Below are 17,818 nucleotides of genomic sequence, written 5' to 3' on the forward strand. Positions count from 1 at the left end.
AAAAAAAAAAAAAAAAAAAAGGACTTGTGAGGGTGTGTTTCACAAAAACCCTTCCCGAAGCCCACTGAGAGAACAGAATAGAAAGGAATCAACAGGGTTGCATAGATCAATCGTGTGTATATGATTGCAGAAAAATGTTACCTTCTCACACCCATGCCCTGATCCTGCATCACACACCCCTCCACTTCCATCTTGAGGACATCAGGTTCTTCCCAGGTACCCCATGTGTTCTCTGGGGAAAACTGGGTCATGTGAGCTCCTGAGTCAACCCATGGAGCCCAGGGTTGGCAAAGGCTACTTTGTAGGGGAGACTATAGATCAGTGTGGCCCCTCCCACAATAACCATTTTCTGCTTTCCTGATACACAGTAGAATTCCATTCATCTGCAAAGGCAAATGAAATTTTCAAGTACGTAGGTAAAATTAGAGAATTTACACTGCACAGAATGAGGCAACCCAGACACAGAAAGACAAACATGTTCTGTCTTATATATAGATCCTAGTTCCAAATCTTGAGATCTCTGTATCTAATTTGAAGGACCCACTTCTAAGAAGGAAATGGAGTGTTGGGCCAATCAGGCCCCCCTGCCTGTCTGTGAAACAATGAGGTAAACTCTTACCTCCCCTGCCTGTGTCCTTCACTGGGCTTCCCCAAGTAGGATAGATTGGGTAAAGTATAACACCCAACGTCATAAGAATCTGAAGAGAAAAGCAGCACTTTCTCCAGACTAAAGCAGGATTTAAACCCCAGTGACTGCTGGGAGCCCATTCAAGCCTGCAGCCTTCCCAAGAGATCTAAATCACGACAGATGACTTTATCATCATCACAGGGTAAGGACCGTCATTCCAGAAAAAAAGATATCTCCATAAGACAAAGCCATGGGATCTGAAGGTGGCCAGAAAATCAGGCTGTCATCACAATTAAATCACATCGAGGCACTGACTCAGAAATACAATGGTGTAGCTAGCCATCCGCCCGCTGGATTTAGAAGTCCTGGCTCCAGCTGTCAACTGTAACTGCTCCATCTTTCCTTCTCTGCCTTCCAGACAGAAGCAGCCCTCTTCTTTCCCATCCATACCACCACTAACTGTTCCTTCACCAGCAAGTCCCTGCACACCCCCGATGGCCAAGTAGGGGCCTTGGGTGTCTGTTCTCTTCATTACAATATCAGAAATAGCAATTCAGATTTGTATAACACTTGATGAGTCATAGCTGACTTTCACATGGACCTGACATCACTTCTGTGAGTGAAGCAAATCAAAAACTGACTCTTTCATGTCCAGGTCATGAAGTGGACGGAGGGGAGGGCATTTCCTCCAGTAGGCAGTCGGGAAGCAGGTGAGCTGCCCCTGGACCACAGCTTGGGATTCCTGCTGCCTGCTCTCTACAGTTCAAAGCTCCATTGCTCTTGTTCCCAGCCCCGTGGTCCTCGCTATAGACACCCTCACTCAACTTCCAGTCAAGTTCAAATGCTGGCAATGAAAGCAAACCCCCGCGTACCCTGGCACCACACCGAGTTTCCAGGGAAGTCGGGCATCATTACTGCCTCTGTCCCGCTGGGGACATAATAGGGAAGCCCACTGAGCAAGTGTTCTTTGGAGTAAATTACTTCTGGAGTAATCGGATCTAACTTCTGGTCAGAATTCCTCACCAACAGCATGGAAAATACGAGTCTGATGAACAAAACGTTGTCTTTACTGCATAGATTTGCTCCACTTGACCTACATGGAGGGTACATGTATGCAAAGCAACTGAAAACTAAAAGCACTCCGGATTTAACTATATTGCAATCTACGGCTGAATTTCACTTAAGTGGCATTTATAATTGGCACATTTTTCAAGTTCTGTTTCCGCCACAGTCGTGTGTAAAAGTACATTATCGTCATTTATACATCCGCAGCCTAAGTTAGCTGCAATATGTGTCCCATAGATTGGAGGGCAAGTCGTTAAAAGACATGGCTGTCACATTTCCATGAAATAAAATTACATATATCTAGAAATAAATTGGTTCCTAGATCCTGCTCAAACAGCATATGGGAGTTTTACAAAATTAAATAGGCATTGATTGAACACCTCTATTTTGCTCAGCACCGTGGAGGATTCAGAAACGTGTGTGTGTGTGTGTGTGTGTGTGTGTGTGTGTGTGTGTGTATTATGTTCTAGAACAACCAAAGCAGAGAGGTAACTTAGGCCATGCATATGGCCACGATAAAGGTCTATAATAAAAAATAAAGTTAGTGCTACACATGCCAACTGCTATTTTAATTAATCCTCATAATGACTCAATAAGACATTATTGCTATCCCATGGTTATAAAAAAACAAAACCGAGGCACAAAGCTAAGACATATTTAATTAAAGTAACTTAGATAAGGCATGAGAGCCTGTGTGCTCAGAGCCTCTCTGCTATCCACGGGACAGGCTTTGTAAAGGGCTGACTCCTTGCTGTGGCTCTGAAGACTGAACAGCATTCGGGTAGGAAGAGAGGAAGAACGACACGGGTGGGTCAGAGAGTCACAGGGCCCAGCAACCAAAGCACAGAGGCAAGGATTTCTCCCTGATATGTAAGGATGCTGAGCAAAAAGAAAAGCAGGCCGTCAGCTGGACTAGGCAGCGCAGGATGCCCAGAAGACCTTAGAGACCCTAGGAGAACTTGAAGACCAGACTGGTAAGTGCGAACATGAGGGTGAGAAGGCACTGTGTGTGCACACAGCATCTTCAGGACTGAGGGGAGGGGACACTTGAAGGGCAAAACCAATGAGTGACTGTGTGAGATGGCCCGCAGAGCCACTGCTCCTTGATTACAGCAGGCTCTCAAACGATGGTTGTCATATCAGTAAATGAATGAACTCGCTTTCATTCATTCAACTATGAATTTTAAAGATAAAAATACAAGGGAGATTGAACAGGCACCCCTGACGGGTTGTCCATAGCAGAAAGGGAAAGAAGAGAAACAAACAGGACGGCCCAGTACACTCTAGGAGAAAGAGAGGAGGCGGGGTAAGACGCATGGACTTGGAAAGCAGAACTGACTCTCAGGTGGGCGCAGGGGGCACGATGCAGCCTCCATTTTATTTCAAAGCATAGGTTTGTAAGAAACCGTGACTGAATGACAGGCATCTGGAGAAAGAGGTCCCACTTACACTTAAAGTCCACCAAAGGGGAGAAGCACAGTCCTTGTCTATCACAAATTCAAAAAAAAAAAAAATAATTCAAGTTGCTATTTTGTTGATAAGCTCCTTCTAAAGGCACATATGTAGGTAGAAGTGGCATTCCTAACATGAATGTCACTCACTACTGACCTGTTACATTTGATCAAAGACGAGTAAAGAAGTTTTCAATGTACATAAAGATTCCCAAACTGGAAGAGCTGAACAAAAGGATGCATTAAGAGCTAAGCTCCCAGTCCCTGCTCCCTGGGACTTGCCGCCAGCACCGGCCATTTGGCAGCTATGAAACACCAGCCTTTCTTTATCAAAATACAAAGAAGAAAAAAAAATCATCCAACGGGTTCTCAGCAAGAAGCCATTAGACAGATGTAATCATAATGGGACCAAACATTCCTATAAATAAAACGTGCACATTTAGAGCCGCACGCAGCGTTTGAAAGCAGCTACCACAAAGGTAAGGAGAGTGGTCGCTGCATACACAAGGGCTCAGATGTGGTAGCAATTCAACTGGCCCTCAGATACAAAATGTGAATTTATGGGACAAACCCAGTATCCATTAGCTTAAAATCCGAATGATCCTCATGGAAAACCCAGCTGTGGCAATGGAGCTATTATTCTCAGAGTAAATTCTTCTCCAGGCGCCCATGGCCAATCAGCCCATTGCAAAACCTACAGCCAGGCTTGTCCAAGTCATTGCTTTAGAAACAGCCTGGCCAAATGGTTCTTTTTCAGATGCTTGAAGCCCAGTAGAATGACCAAGTAGTACAGATGGTACAGGGGTGTTTGAACAGACAAAAAGAGTTCAACTATCCAGTATAATGTATAAACTAATCTAACAGAAATGAGAGGGAAAGGAGCTGAGAGAGTCGGCAATAGAAACTTCTTAGAGAAGGGATGGAGTTGACAGAAACACGAAACTGGAAAGCTATAAGCATATGATAGGATAGAAATAAATGGAAATTCAGTCACATTGTTTAAAATATAAAAAAAACATAGGTCATGGAATATGTGAAAACTTCGACCCAAATACTTGGCAATTTAGAAAGCAGGACCTTTCGAATGTAGTTTGGTGAGTGAGCTACTTGAAGCTCCAGAAACATTCCTCCTCAAAAAGAATGTTACTCGCCATGACTGGCTTCCCAGGATAGAACATTAGGCCTTCCTATTGATAGTGCAACAATGTATGTGTATAGTGCAGGGATAATGGAGTAATACAAACTGTTTTGTAAAAATAGAAACTTATTGTTCATTATTCTATATAGAAATCCTTTTCAAATTATGGGTTACAACCCATGAAATCAATTTAGTCAGTCTTTACCAGTTTGTCCCTTGAAAGGGATGGAAGAATTGGGACACAAGGCAAAGAACTGCAAAGTCCAGAGATATGAGGAAAAACATTGTTCTTGCAACTTAATTTCAGGGTTGTAGTTATTTAAAAAAAAAAAAAAAAAACTGTGTGCAAAGCAAAATAGCTCCCTTACTGTGAGTTACAGTCAAGACAGCTTGAGTAGTCTTTTCGAAGGGCCCCCAGGGGTTCTTGGAACAAAGAGAGTATTTTATAATACTGAACAAACGATTGGTTGGATGAGTTGATAAACCCGTGGAAAACAAATAATAAGCTGCGAGTCATGTTCCTCTCAACCACAGCCTTGATAGCTGCAATGGGAAGTTTGCTGTATTGGGCATTTTTATACTGAGGCACTGAAGGCAGAGAGCTGGCCAGTTACAGTTCCCTGTGTGGGGGTCTCTTGGCCTGGGATGTGATCTCTGGTGAAGTAGCGATTGTAAAGATGGGGATAGGAACAAGGGTCCCCCAAAGTGTGGGGGTTCTGGGGAGAACAGGAGGACAGAAAGACACTACTGCCTGATCTTGTATATGAAAAATACATGATGATCTGTCAACTCTGAATTTCACATGAACTTGAACAAATACTTTACTGGCAAAGAAAATTATGACCCTACAGGGATGGAAGATCACTTTGAGTAGACACTTATTCGATGCAAAAGTATGTGCAGAACATTATGCTAAGTGCAACGGAAGGGGAAAGTGCATCATCCCTGATATTGAAGAGGCACGCCACAATATCAATAAATTAGCATGAATTGAGCACTATTTTAAGTACTTTATGGGAATTAATTCATTTAACACTCAGTTCCCTGTATTAAGCACTGCAACTGTAATTACCTTTGAAGATATAACTGAAGTAGTTTAAAATTGTCCACGGTATCATAAACACACACACATGCATGTACGTGAACATACATGTACACAACGCGTGTGCGCACGCGCGCGCATACACACACACACACACACACACACACACACTGTTCAATAGACCTGAATACTATCCAGGGAGTATATCTGAACATGAGACAGGATGGGATGTTAAAGACAGATAAAACTTCAACAATGAATATTAGAAGAAGAAAAATTCAGGTGTCAAGCAGCACAACGGCATCAGGTCGTGGGCAGGAAGAGGAAGCAACATTAAAACTGCCAGAGCACACAAAGCATCATAGCAGAATGGAGGGGATGGGACAAGGATACCAAACTGTGATTATCATATGGAGAAAATCCATGTGCTTTCACTGAATCTATACAGTGGCAAACCACAAAGGAATTTATGACAATTAAGTGATCACCATTTTGAGTTGGGCTGTTAGAAACATGATTCTGTCCATAGCACAAAAGACAGTGGATGAGAAAAACATCAGAGGCCAAGAAGCCATGTAGGTCAATGCAAGTATCTGTCAAGCACTGTGGCAAAAAGCCCAGGGTTTATTTTCTAGACTAGATCTTTTGTGGGTGGGTGACATTGGATAATTCATAGACTCACTCTGAGCTTTGGCCTTCTTGTTCATAAAACAGCACTAATCATACCACTTACTTTATAGCATTATTGGGGAAATAAGGAAGGTCATTGCTCTGAACAGTGACTACAAGCTAATGAAAACTTTCCCCAGAATGGAGAAAACAGCACACAGGAAAACATTCTACAAACACCAACGCCCTCTAAAGGACCACCACAACTGAGCTCGAATCTTTCCCAAGACGATTTCTCAGAGTCCACTAAGCCTTTGAACTTCTCTGAGAGTAAGCGACGTTCATGTCACACCGAGGCTGACATGGTGAGAACAGAACTAACTTTCCTCCGTTGAAAACTCTCTCTGGGAACGAAGGGAGATGACGAAAACCAAAACAGACTGTGAGTTCCTCTTCCCACGGCTGTGACTAAATACTCAACAAAAGCGACTTTGGGGAGGGACTTTTGTGTCTCACGATTTGAGGGTATGGGCTGTCATGTTGGGGGGGGAGGGGTCCCAGCAGCAGGAGCACGAGGCAGCTGGTCACATTGCACCGAATCAGGAAGCAGAGAGCGGTGTTGCTGCTCAGCTTGTCTTCTTACCCACGCTGGGGCCCCAGTCTGTGGACTGGTGATGTCCACATTTAAGATGGACCCTTCTACCTCCATTTAACACAATGTAGAAAACCCCTCCTGGCCCTCATATGTCCAGAGCTGCCCTAGATGGCTCTAGATCCTGTCAAGTTGACAGCTGATAGGAACCATGGCATTAACCAACTCCAACAACCAAGGAGTCATAGATGGATGAGATGAAGTGAACTTGGACATAACGAAACCTTGAGATATCATCCCACTCCAGCACCCACTATGACAGGACCTTAGTAAATTATTGATACCCTCTAATGCCCTCCATTTTCTCATCCGTAAAATGGGATTGATAACATCTATGTCATGAGACTATTAGCACAGCTGAGATCATGTAGAATAATGTGATGATAACAAATAGCCACTATGTATTATGCACTGATGAAAATCAAGCCATACTTACCTGCACATAGGCAGCAATTCTGGTAAAGACGGAGATCAGAAACATATAGATGCTATGCAAGCATGGCAACTCTAGACACCACACCCATGAAGGAACTCAACATTCCTGTTATAGAGCCAGATGTGTTCCCCCAACATAGGTGACTCCCTAAAGACCATCCACTGGGTTAGTAAGGATGACAGGAGCTAAGAATGCAGCTATGCTGTAAGTGGGGAGAGAGCAATGTGGAAGAAGGAAAAGCTATAGCCTCTGAGTGAATTATTCTCCCACCATGGCTTAGAACGTGGACTCCATCACTAAGACAGAATGAAAGCAAGACTTGGCTTCACATGGTCACAATATGTCATAAGTCAAAGGGGACAGGAAGAATGCCAGGCAAGGACACATATACTACACTCCCTCCTCCCCTCTTGGGAATGGAAACGCCTGTATGAATGTTTCTGGCCTACCTTTCTAGATATTAGAATACAGAGAAACCCAGCTGTTTCTGTACATGATCTGCCTGAGTGTGGCACAGAAACTCCTAAACAGCCCAGTGCTCAAGCCGCTATCATGGTCCTGAAGTCCTTCATTCTTCTCCTAGAAATTGTTTCCAAAAATTTGGTTTTGTTTTGCTTTGCTTTACAAATATCCAAATTTTACTAAGACCACAAAAGGTAACAAAATGGGCAGTAAGGCACTCTGGCTGCAATGTGTCCTCAGCCTCTGGAGGTGGTACAGGCAGGCAGGCACACACTGGAGCTGTTTTACAATCACAGTGACATTTTGCCCCACTTTTTTTGTTTGTTTCTTATTAGCCACAACCTGTCAGCTCTCCTTGATCAAACCGCAAATGTGGAAGAGTTCCTGGACTTCATACTTAGCCAGAAGACCTCTCTTGCAAACCTGCTTTGGCCACATTCTCACCAAAATGAAATCAAAGGTTGATCATTCATTACGACAGTATCCACCTCTTTTTCTAATTTTCCTGAAACTAAAGGGAAGCTTCAGTGTTAGTATATTTGGCATTTGGGGGATTAAATGTTGCCCTCCCTCTTTCAGTAACTTAGTACTTTCAAGAAATGAGTATTTAGAGAGGCTTAATTCTCTTCCACATTTCTCTCCATCCCAAATGTAGTAAGCTGGACCACACCCTTCCATTTAGAGCAGGAGTGTTCATCTGAAAGGTATCCACAGGGCACATTCCTGCATCTTCATCTCCTCCTCAGGCACAGACATTCCCAAAGGGAGGAACTCTCTCCAGGGGCACTGATGACATGTGACACCTGATACACATTTTAGGTTGATTTGACCAACAGTAACTCAACCAGTTGATGGCGAGAGGCGATGCCAAAAGTAGTTCCCACCTCCAGATGAGTGGGGAACACCACAGAGCAAGTTATAAGAAGTTACCAAGGACTGAGGGACACCTCTTCCCCTGGGACTTTTCAAAGACAAAACAGCCACTTTGGTTTGAAAATGGCAGTCATCTAAATGTGCAGGAGACTGGTCCCGGGGGTCAGCTCCTCTCTAGAAGAACTGGGAACCCGTTCTGAAAAGTCAAGGTGAAGCACCTGCTGCCTGCAGAAAAGCAGACACAGGGCCGTGTACCCAAAAGGCAGTGCATACACCAAAACTTCTTGGGGGAGGCTTTTGGAATTTTATACCAAAAAATTTCAGCCTAAGTAAAGAGAAAATGAAGAGACCGGCAATTTAAAGGTGCACTACAGATCTCCAGAGCGGCCTCGTAGCCATCTGGCTGCCTAACATACCATGGAGAAGATGCTGAGGCTCGGGGAGGGGGTGGCTAAGGCTGGACTCCTCATCCTTCAGGCTTCAGCTCTCACCTGTGTGGGCATTTCCCCACCTGCCTTTTCTAAGTTCCTCCATCCACTCACCCTCGGGCTCTCCCTGTCACTGACAGAAGTATGGATTGGACAATTTGAGCTCTAAAGTCACAGGGAATGGTTCCACGTGATCTCAGAAGAAAACTTAGAATTGCAAAGGTGAAGGGGGACCAATAGGCAGCTGAGAAGACTTTGGAACGGGAAGGAGTTCCTGGCTGAAGGACACATTGCGTGCCTGAGAGAAGAAACTCAAATCTGTTTCTCCATCAGTCTGAAATAGCTGTCTGTGAGTGCCAGGGCACCTGGGGCTTCCAGGAGGCTTTGAGACCGAGACAGGTGGCAAGGCTAGTTGACCTGGCCTGCTTGTCGGGCAGTCTGTAGGAGAGGGTAGGAGCAAGAGAAACAAAAGGCACTCTGTTTCTAACTACAGAGTGTGAAGGGTCACGCAGCCCGGAACTGTCCCTACTGAGTGGCCCAGATGGGTCTCATATAAAACGCTGATACGGCCATTTCCCCCAGGAGGATGAGCAAACCAGCCAGGATCCTAGCAAGGATGCTTACAGCAGGGTCACCGCACCGCCAGCAGGTGTGGGCAATTAGGTGTAGCTGCCTTCAGAAGGTGCAATGTGGCTAATCCCATTGAATCTCCCTCCCCACGCCCAGTGTACCACACACCAGAAGAAATGAGTTAACTTACAAGGAGTTTACGCCTCGCTGGAGGTTGGGGGAAGGGAGTGGTTAGAGCAGGCAGGAAGGTAGAAACCTCTTGAAATGAAAGATTGCTTCCCGTTAATAATTTAGAAAAGCCAGGGTAGGCAGCGGAAGGATGTGTAAGAGACAGCTCGTTTTCGAATGTGCCTGGCATGTTAGGCAAGGGGCAACTCGCAAAACACGCGATTCACAAACGTGTTCACCTGTCAACTAGGGAAGAGAAAAACAAGCATGCAGTGAGGGCTGAGGAGGCAAGGAATTCAGACTCAGAGGCTTCCATCTTCCCCCCTCCTCAGCCCTGCCCCAGAAGTCCTTCAGGTGAGACACACTTGCCAAGTGGTGAGGACCCTAGCGGCGGGTCAGGGGTGCTCACAGCCGTCGGCCACAACCCCTGCAGGACACACCCTCCACCTACCTCCAGCCTGGGAGAGGCGCCCTTGCTCGGCAGTGTGCAGCCCAGGAGCGCCGCGAGAAACTTTGCCATATACGAGCAGGGAGACCGGGTCCCCCTGGCGCTCGCCGTCTCCGTCCTCGCCCTGTCCCTGAGCTGGGGTGAGCAGGGCGGACCGAAGCTCGTGGACCCGGGCGGGGTCGGGGATCCGCCTGCTAAGGCTGTCCGGTCGGAGGTCTCCGGGCCTGCGGGAAGCTCGCCCTACCGCTCCTGAGGTGCCCGAGTGAAAGGAGCAGACAGCCGCGGGCGTCCCAGCCTTGGCACCGCGGGAGCTCGGCTGTGCTAGCTGGTCCTGCTGAATGTCACAAGCGCCGTAGTAAACGGAAGGGCCCCGCCGAGGGGGAGACGGGAGGGCCAACAGCGCACGACCCGCGGCGGTGCCCGGGCAAGGGCGGCGGGCACAGCGTGGCGAGGCAGCGACAGGCCGGCCCGCCCCTGGGCAGTGATGCAGATGATGCCCAGACTCCTATGACAGCGTGTGGCAAAGGTGGGAGAGGCTGTTCACCGGAATCCCCACTTTCCTAGTTTCTGCCTGATTAGTGACGATGCAGGTGGGAAAGGAGGGGGTCCAAGTCCGATGACACTTGGCGAATTACCAGGACAAAAACGCAAGCTGCCCATAAGGGCTCCCCACCGGCCAGCGCCAGCCCCACCCTTCCTGTGGGGAAGAAGAAGGCTCCAACACCGGAATGAAGAACCCCACTCCTGTCACATGTGAGCCCCTGATGCTGGATGGGACTTGCACAACTAAGCCCCAAAGAGGAGCGGGTGACTTTGGGTGATCTCGGCTGGCTCGCTCCCTGGACTGTCTTCCAACCAGCAAGGCCCCGGGATGGGCATGGCTGTGACAGGGACACTGTTACACACAGGTGTGGCCTGTTGTTCTTCCAAGAACCACGCCTGGAGGGTTTCTCTGGAAGACTGGGGACCCAGGGCCAGCATGACACTTGACAGTACTGCTCACGGCTGTACTCCCACTTAGTGTACTATGGATGACAAGTGGAGCGTGTTGAAAATGAGAAGTCCTGACTGCGGTGAAGTCTGGGGCAACCTCACGATCTGATTCTTTATTAGGTACTCCCAGTCCCGCCACAGGTGGTGTCCGGCTGTGGTTTGAAAAACACTACCCAACTGTGCCAAAGTCAGAGGTTCAGAAATGACACAGGAACTCCAGAGAAAGTGTTAACCTCTCACCGCCCGCCCCCTGCCCCGATTTTGTATACAAAGTAAGAGAGCAGGAAGTCTTGGCTACTCAAGTCAAACTCAGGACTCACGGTTGTGTACTGGGCATGCACCTGTAAAGGCTGAAGATGCTCGCTGAGGGGGTGACTAGAAATGAGGGGTTGACCCAAAGAAAAACATATAGTCATCCTCCTGGATATTAACCTTCATCAGGCGATGAAAGGAGACAGAGACAGAGTCCCACATTGGAGCACCGGACAGAAATCTCAAGGTCCAATTCAGGAGCAGAAGGAGAGAGAGCACGAGCAAGGAACTCAGGACCGCGAGGGGTACACCCACACACTGAGACAATGGGGATTGTTCTATTGGGAACTCACCAAGGCCAACTGGACTGGGTCTGAAAAAGCATGGGATAAAACCGGACTCGCTGAACATAGTGGACAATGAGGACTGCTGAGAAGTCAAGAACAATGGCAATGGGTTTTTGATCCTACTACACGTACTGGCTTTGTGGGAGCCTAGGCTGTTTGGTTGTTCACCTTACTAGACCTGGAAGGAGGTGGGAGGTCCTTGGACTTCCCACAGGGCAGGGAACCCTGATTGCTCTTTGGGCTGTTGAGAGAGAGGGAGTTAATTGGGGGGGGATGGGAGGCGGTGGTGGGGAGGAGACAGAAATCTTTAATAAATAAATAAAAATAATAATAATAAAAAGAAAATGATTGGTGGGTGGTGCTGATGCAAGGCTAGATTTCCTGTAATCACTGGCCTAGCAAACATCACTTCAGGGAGTGTCTTAGTTAGGGTTTTCAATGCTGTGAAGAGACTCCATGACCATGGCAACTATTATTTAAAAAAACAAACAAACAAACATGTAATTGGGACGGCTCACTTACAGTTTCAGTGGTTCCGTTCATTATCATTGTGAGCACGGCAGCATGGGGCAGAGTGGTGCTGGTAGCTGAGATGCTACATCTTGCAGGGAGCGGGAAGTTGATTGACTGTTACACTGAGGGAAGCTTGAGCAAAAGAGACCTCAAAGCCCACACCCACAGTGACACACTTCCTCCAACAAGGCCACACCTCCTAACAGTGCCACTCCCCTTGGAGGCCTTTTTTTTTCAAACCACCACATTCCACTCCCTGACCCCCAAATGCCTATAGCCATATCATAATGCAAGAAATATATTCAGTCCAACTTCAAAAGTCCCCATAGTCTATCACAGTCTCAAACTGGTTTCAAAGTCCAAAGTCTCTTCTGAGACAAATGGAAATCTCTTAACTGTAATCCTCCTGTAAAAATCAAAAATCAGATGGCATACATCTAATGGCATAGGACATACATTACCATTCCAAAACACAGGGAAGGAAAACATAACGAGGAAATACTGAACAAAAGAAAGATTGAAAACCAACAAGGCAAACTCCAAACTCTGCCTGTACACGTCTGATGTCAAAACACTCTTCAGAGCTCCAACTCTGTTCGGTTTTGTTGACTGCAGCCCACTTCTTTCTCTTGAGGTGCTTCCACTCCCTGTTAGCAGCTCTCCTCGGCAGCTATCCCATGGCTCTGGCATCTCCAACATCTTAAGTTCTCCAAGGAAGCCAGGCTGCAACTTCACAGCTTCACAAACTGGCCTCTCTCCCTAGGCCTCCATGCAGGGACACCCTTGACACATGCCAGGCCTCAGGTACTGTTACATAGCTCCTCTTTTCTATCCTTAACTCTAAATCCAGAACCACGCAGCAGAAGCTGCCAAATTTTGCTGCTTCCTAGTGCTGAAACCTGGTCCCCACGTTCTCTTCACCAGCTCTCTGTTTTTGATTGTCACCCTCACTGCCTAAGTTTGGCTGGCCTGAAAACTTGCTCTGTAGGCCAGGCTGGCCTCAAACTCAGAGATGCACCAGCCTCTCAGGATTAAAGGTGTGTGCCACCACAGCAGGCTCTAAATTTTCCTTTAGTTCCTTTTCTCAAATTGTAATTTTTTCCTGGGCGGGATCTTGCCCTGAGATCACCACTCCCTTTATTCTATTTCTTAATCCCTTTATCTTGTTGAACACGAGATTTAGCTCCATTCTACGTCCGAGTGCTGTTTTTCTCCTCAGAACTTACTTTCCTGTAATTACGCTGCTCAGCTTGCTCCTTTTCATTATAAACCTTTATTAGAGTTACCACTAATATCCAAGAACAGAGTCTACAGCAGGTTGTTTTGAGATTTCCTCTGAAACCTCTTCTCTTTAGCCTCAGGCAGACTCTTCAGATGCATGGGCAAAAGCAGCCACTTTCTTCATCAAAATATAAGAACGACCTCTCAACACCGTACTAAAATTCCCCTCCTCTGGAACCTCTTGGGTGAGCTCCAACCCCTCAGATAACTCTTAGCACCTCTGTCTTCCATGCTCCTATTAGTCTGGCCCATTAAGCAGCACTTTTTAAAGCATCCCACTGCTACCCAAAGTACTAAAGTTTATATTCCTCCAACCAAAAGCACAGTCAGGCCTTTCCCAGCAACACCCCAATCCCTGGTGCCGACTTCTGTCTTAGTTAGGATTTTATTGCTCTGAACAGACATCGTGACTATGGCAACTCTTACAAATGAAAACATTTAATTGAGGCACTCACAGTTTCAGAGGTTCAGTTCATTATCATCAAGGTGGGGAGCACGGCAGCATGCAGACAGATGTGGTGCTGGATCTGAAGTCAAATGACTCACTGGGCAGTATCCTGAGCATAGGAAACCTCAAAGGCCACCCATACCATGACACATTTGCTCCAGCAAGGCCGTACCCACTCCAACAAAGCCATACCTTCTAATAGTGCCACTCCCTATGAGCTTAAGGGGGGCCAAATGCATTCAAACCAGCACAGGGAGAAAGGAAAGTATCATCCTAACACCATTGCCACTGCTCCTCAACCCTGTTCAGTCAAGAACCTTTCCCAATAAAAAGCTGATCAAGAACATAGTTTATTTTATAGCTTTCCTATAAATAAATGTTTTTTAAAACCTATGACAAATTCAGACTGCCTATGCTCCTTCCCATCACTTCCTCCATCTTCCAACTGCACTAAGTCCTTCCAAGATTCAAAGCTGTCTGGCTTCATCTTTCGCCAACAGCCAGAGAAAATGTTTGCATCTAAGGGGCCTGGACAGTGGCATCAGTCCTAGATCCTTCCTAGTTTGCAGTCAACCCATTTAGACACCATCGTTACATCTCATGCATGCAGTGTGAATCAGAATAACACCAGAGGTGATCAACCACAAGAAGGGTGCAGACCCCTCTTACCACAGGCTTATTTTGAGGAACATATAGAGGATATACTTATCATTGCCTTATTTTGTCATACCTATAAAAAGAACTTAAAGGTTGGCTTTTTTATTTTTAGTTTTTTCTACACATTGCCACTTCAACAGGGCTACACTCTATTTTAAATGTGAGAAACAGATATTCAAAAAGACTGTTCAAGACCCCAAAGAAGGCTGATATCAAAGTCAGCAGTACATCTAGGACAGCTGCAACGATGGGCATTTAGGCATTTCTCCTTATTATACCGTTGAGAGCTGGGCACCAAGACAGAGGACAGATAGCAGTCATTTGGAGGAGTGAGACCTGAGACAGAAGGCGGCAATAAGCAGGCAAAATATCACAGTAGCTTGCTGTACACAACTAGCTGACAGTAAGGACAGAGTACTAAATCCTGACCGAAATAAGAAGCCAACTGGCTTTGGTGGCTTCTCCATCTGTATGTCCCCTGTGACCTAGACTCATTCCTCCCCAGAGCTCTCCTCTCCTCTTTGACATCTGTAGCATCAGGAAGAAATAAACACATCTGAAAGCCGGCTGTGCACTGGCCCAGCCTGGACAGTGTGAGCATTGTGCAGAGCCACACCCTGGTTAGAATCACTACCATGACTGTTTTCTACTGTCCTTGGGAGAGCAAGGGCAGGGACTCAGGACCAAAAGAAAAGGAAAAGAGTTAAGGAAGAGAGGGAGGAAAGGAAGGAGGGAGGAAGAGAAGAGGAAGAGAAAAAGGGAGAGAGAGAAGAAAGGAGAGAGGAAGAGAGGGTTAGAAGGGGGAAGGTGAAAAGGAGGAGGGAGGGAATAATTACACCCATACCTCTTCTCCTTTGAAGACAGGCTGCAGGAGCATTCCCTAGAGAACTGTTCGTATATTAACCCAGTGTTTCACTTTTCCGCATTTATCCAAAAGGAAACAATCAGAGAATTCCTCTAAGACAGCCCATTTGAAAGTGTTTCCCACACCTAGGGTCAAGTGAATCTTTTCTACTAGTGTAGTGCACACAAGGAGAAGGGGTGGGCCTAGAGTTGGGTGTGAACTCTGCTGCTACCCGTGAGGATTCTGCAGCAAGTCTGAAACTCCACTTCCTCACCTAAATAGAACTGCTAGTAATACATACCTCATAAGAATTCAATTACTTAATACTATTATCTTACATTAATTTATTATATTGCATTCAAATAATTTTCATACCAATATCCACAAATAACTTGGACTTGAGTAATAGGAATAAATGTTATCTATTAGAAGAACTACAATTAATCATATATGCTTAGCTTCTGGCTCTGAGTCAGGCACACAATACTCAATAAGCTCTGGTTATTAAATGGACCAATGGACAAAGACCCTTGTCACAGCATTATAAAGCCCAATAGTGCAAGCCATCTGAAGTCCAACCATGAGAGATTGGCCTAATGTATTATGGTTCAAATGCTTAGAACCAACTGCGCTTGAAAAGAATATTGAATGGTCTAGGAAACGTCTTTGTGAAGTCAGCAGGTGACAGCAAACACTAAATGCAGTGTAGCCTAAATCCACAGCCAGTTTGCAAGTACATATGGAGAAAATATAACAAACGGCAGACATAATTTCCTGGAGTTTAACTTTTTCACATTCTCCTGAATTTTTTAGATTTCCTGCATTGCACATGAACATAATCCCAGTTCAAATGCTCCCCCTGGTCCTATGAAATAAGAACTCAGGCATTTAAAAAGTGATCACAAATTAATCCTAACTTAAGATCTCATCACTTCGATGAAACATTTAGAATGAGGCATTTAACGCCACTAAACCTGCCCCACCAACACTGTCTGGAAGGCACTGTGCGTTTGGGATGGGGTTCTAAATGTCACCCAAAATTTGATGTGGAGTGCACCTTTGCCATAAGAGCAACAGTCCAGCTATTGACAGTGCTGAACCCCAGGGATTACAGTCACCAGTGGCAAATACAGTCTCCTTTCAGACTGATCTATCAACCAGGCAACATGGTGTGTTTTATCCTTGCACTCAAGAGGTGGAGGCAAGAGGTAGAAGCAAGGAAATCTAGACTCCAAGGTCATCCTTAATGACACGGTGAGTTTGAGGCCAACCTGGGTTATGTGAGACTCTGTCTCAAAACAAAACAAAATAAAATACATAAAACTTACCTGTTATCTCTTCCACTTTGGTTGTTGTTGTTGATTTCATGTGAATGGGTGTTTTACCTGCATGTATCACATGTGTCTGGTACCCTCAGAGGCTGGGAGAGGATGTCAATCCCCTGGAACTGGAGTTACAGACAGTTTTGGGTTGACATGTGTGTCCTGGGAAGTGAACCTGAGTCCTCTGGAAGAGCAGCCAGACTTCTTTGCCATCGCAAAGACCTTGCCAGTCTCTATCCACTTTGTTTAGTCCAGAAGCAAATTACAGGACTCATGGTGTAAAGCCTGGAAAACATCCTTGGCCCTAGTGAGAAATCTCCATTACTGCAAGCCTCCTGCCTCATCACAGAGCCTCCCACCCCAGATGCTGGACCTTCCTCTGCAGCCCTTACTACCACACTGTAAACTGATCTTCACTGCAGGCAGGGATGGAGCAGTCCAAAGAGTCAACTAGCCCAACTCTTCACTATCACTTGAATTACCAACACCTGAATTACCACTTTGAAAAAAGTGAGGCAGATATAAATTGCCATTTATATCAAAACTCCACAGAAGCATCCAGCTTCTGTAATCCTTTGATGAAATGGAAGGCACCTCGGTCTCTTGGGGTATCAGGTTCATCCTCAAAAAGACATCTATCCCGGTAGAGTGGATGAATGGGGAGGCTGGTTTGCAGTTGAGGAAATAAGAGCAAGCCAGGATTCCTATTGAGGAGGCTGAATCGATGCCTGCTGAGCACCTCCAGACAGAGGCCCTTATTTGTGTCGGATGTCACAATTACTAGTCCACGAGAATACAACAATGAGGTTCTAGTTTACAGCAAAGAAAACGAGATTCCAATTATCCAACAATCTTCCTTCTTCCCAGTGAAGCTCATCCCCCACTTAGAATTAGAGCAGGGCCAATTACAACCCTGTCTCACGCACTGGGTGTTTCTGAAAGAATTTCATACCACACGGCAGCTGCTGGCACCAACCAAAACAATTTGTGAGAAAACAATTTCGTCTTCCGGACTCAGGTAATGTTATTGATTTAAACTAAATGCATACTGCCTGTTTGTTCCTTGCATAATGTGCCGGCATGTGACCTTTTTCTGAGTCCCCATCCAGTCTTTACAAGAGGCTGGGTGACAGACAGATATGAGTATGGGCAAGACATTTGTCCATCAGGAACTGCTACATACCAATTTCT

General features: G+C 45.9%; 1 protein-coding gene across 1 annotated transcript in view; it reads right to left on the reverse strand.

The window, feature by feature from the left end:
• Positions 1–10,415, reverse strand: part of Rasgef1b (RasGEF domain family member 1B) — a 510,363-nt gene extending 499,948 nt beyond the window's left edge. The window contains exon 1 of the mRNA XM_026785342.1: positions 9,974–10,415. Coding sequence (XP_026641143.1) covers positions 9,974–10,042 — 69 coding nt within the window. The 5' untranslated portion in view covers positions 10,043–10,415. The remainder of the gene's footprint in view (positions 1–9,973) is intronic.
• Positions 10,416–17,818: the final 7,403 nt, after the last annotated feature.

This window comes from Microtus ochrogaster, linkage group LG1 (assembly GCF_000317375.1).
Source record: "Microtus ochrogaster isolate Prairie Vole_2 linkage group LG1, MicOch1.0, whole genome shotgun sequence".
Classification (NCBI taxonomy): Eukaryota; Metazoa; Chordata; class Mammalia; order Rodentia; family Cricetidae; genus Microtus; species Microtus ochrogaster.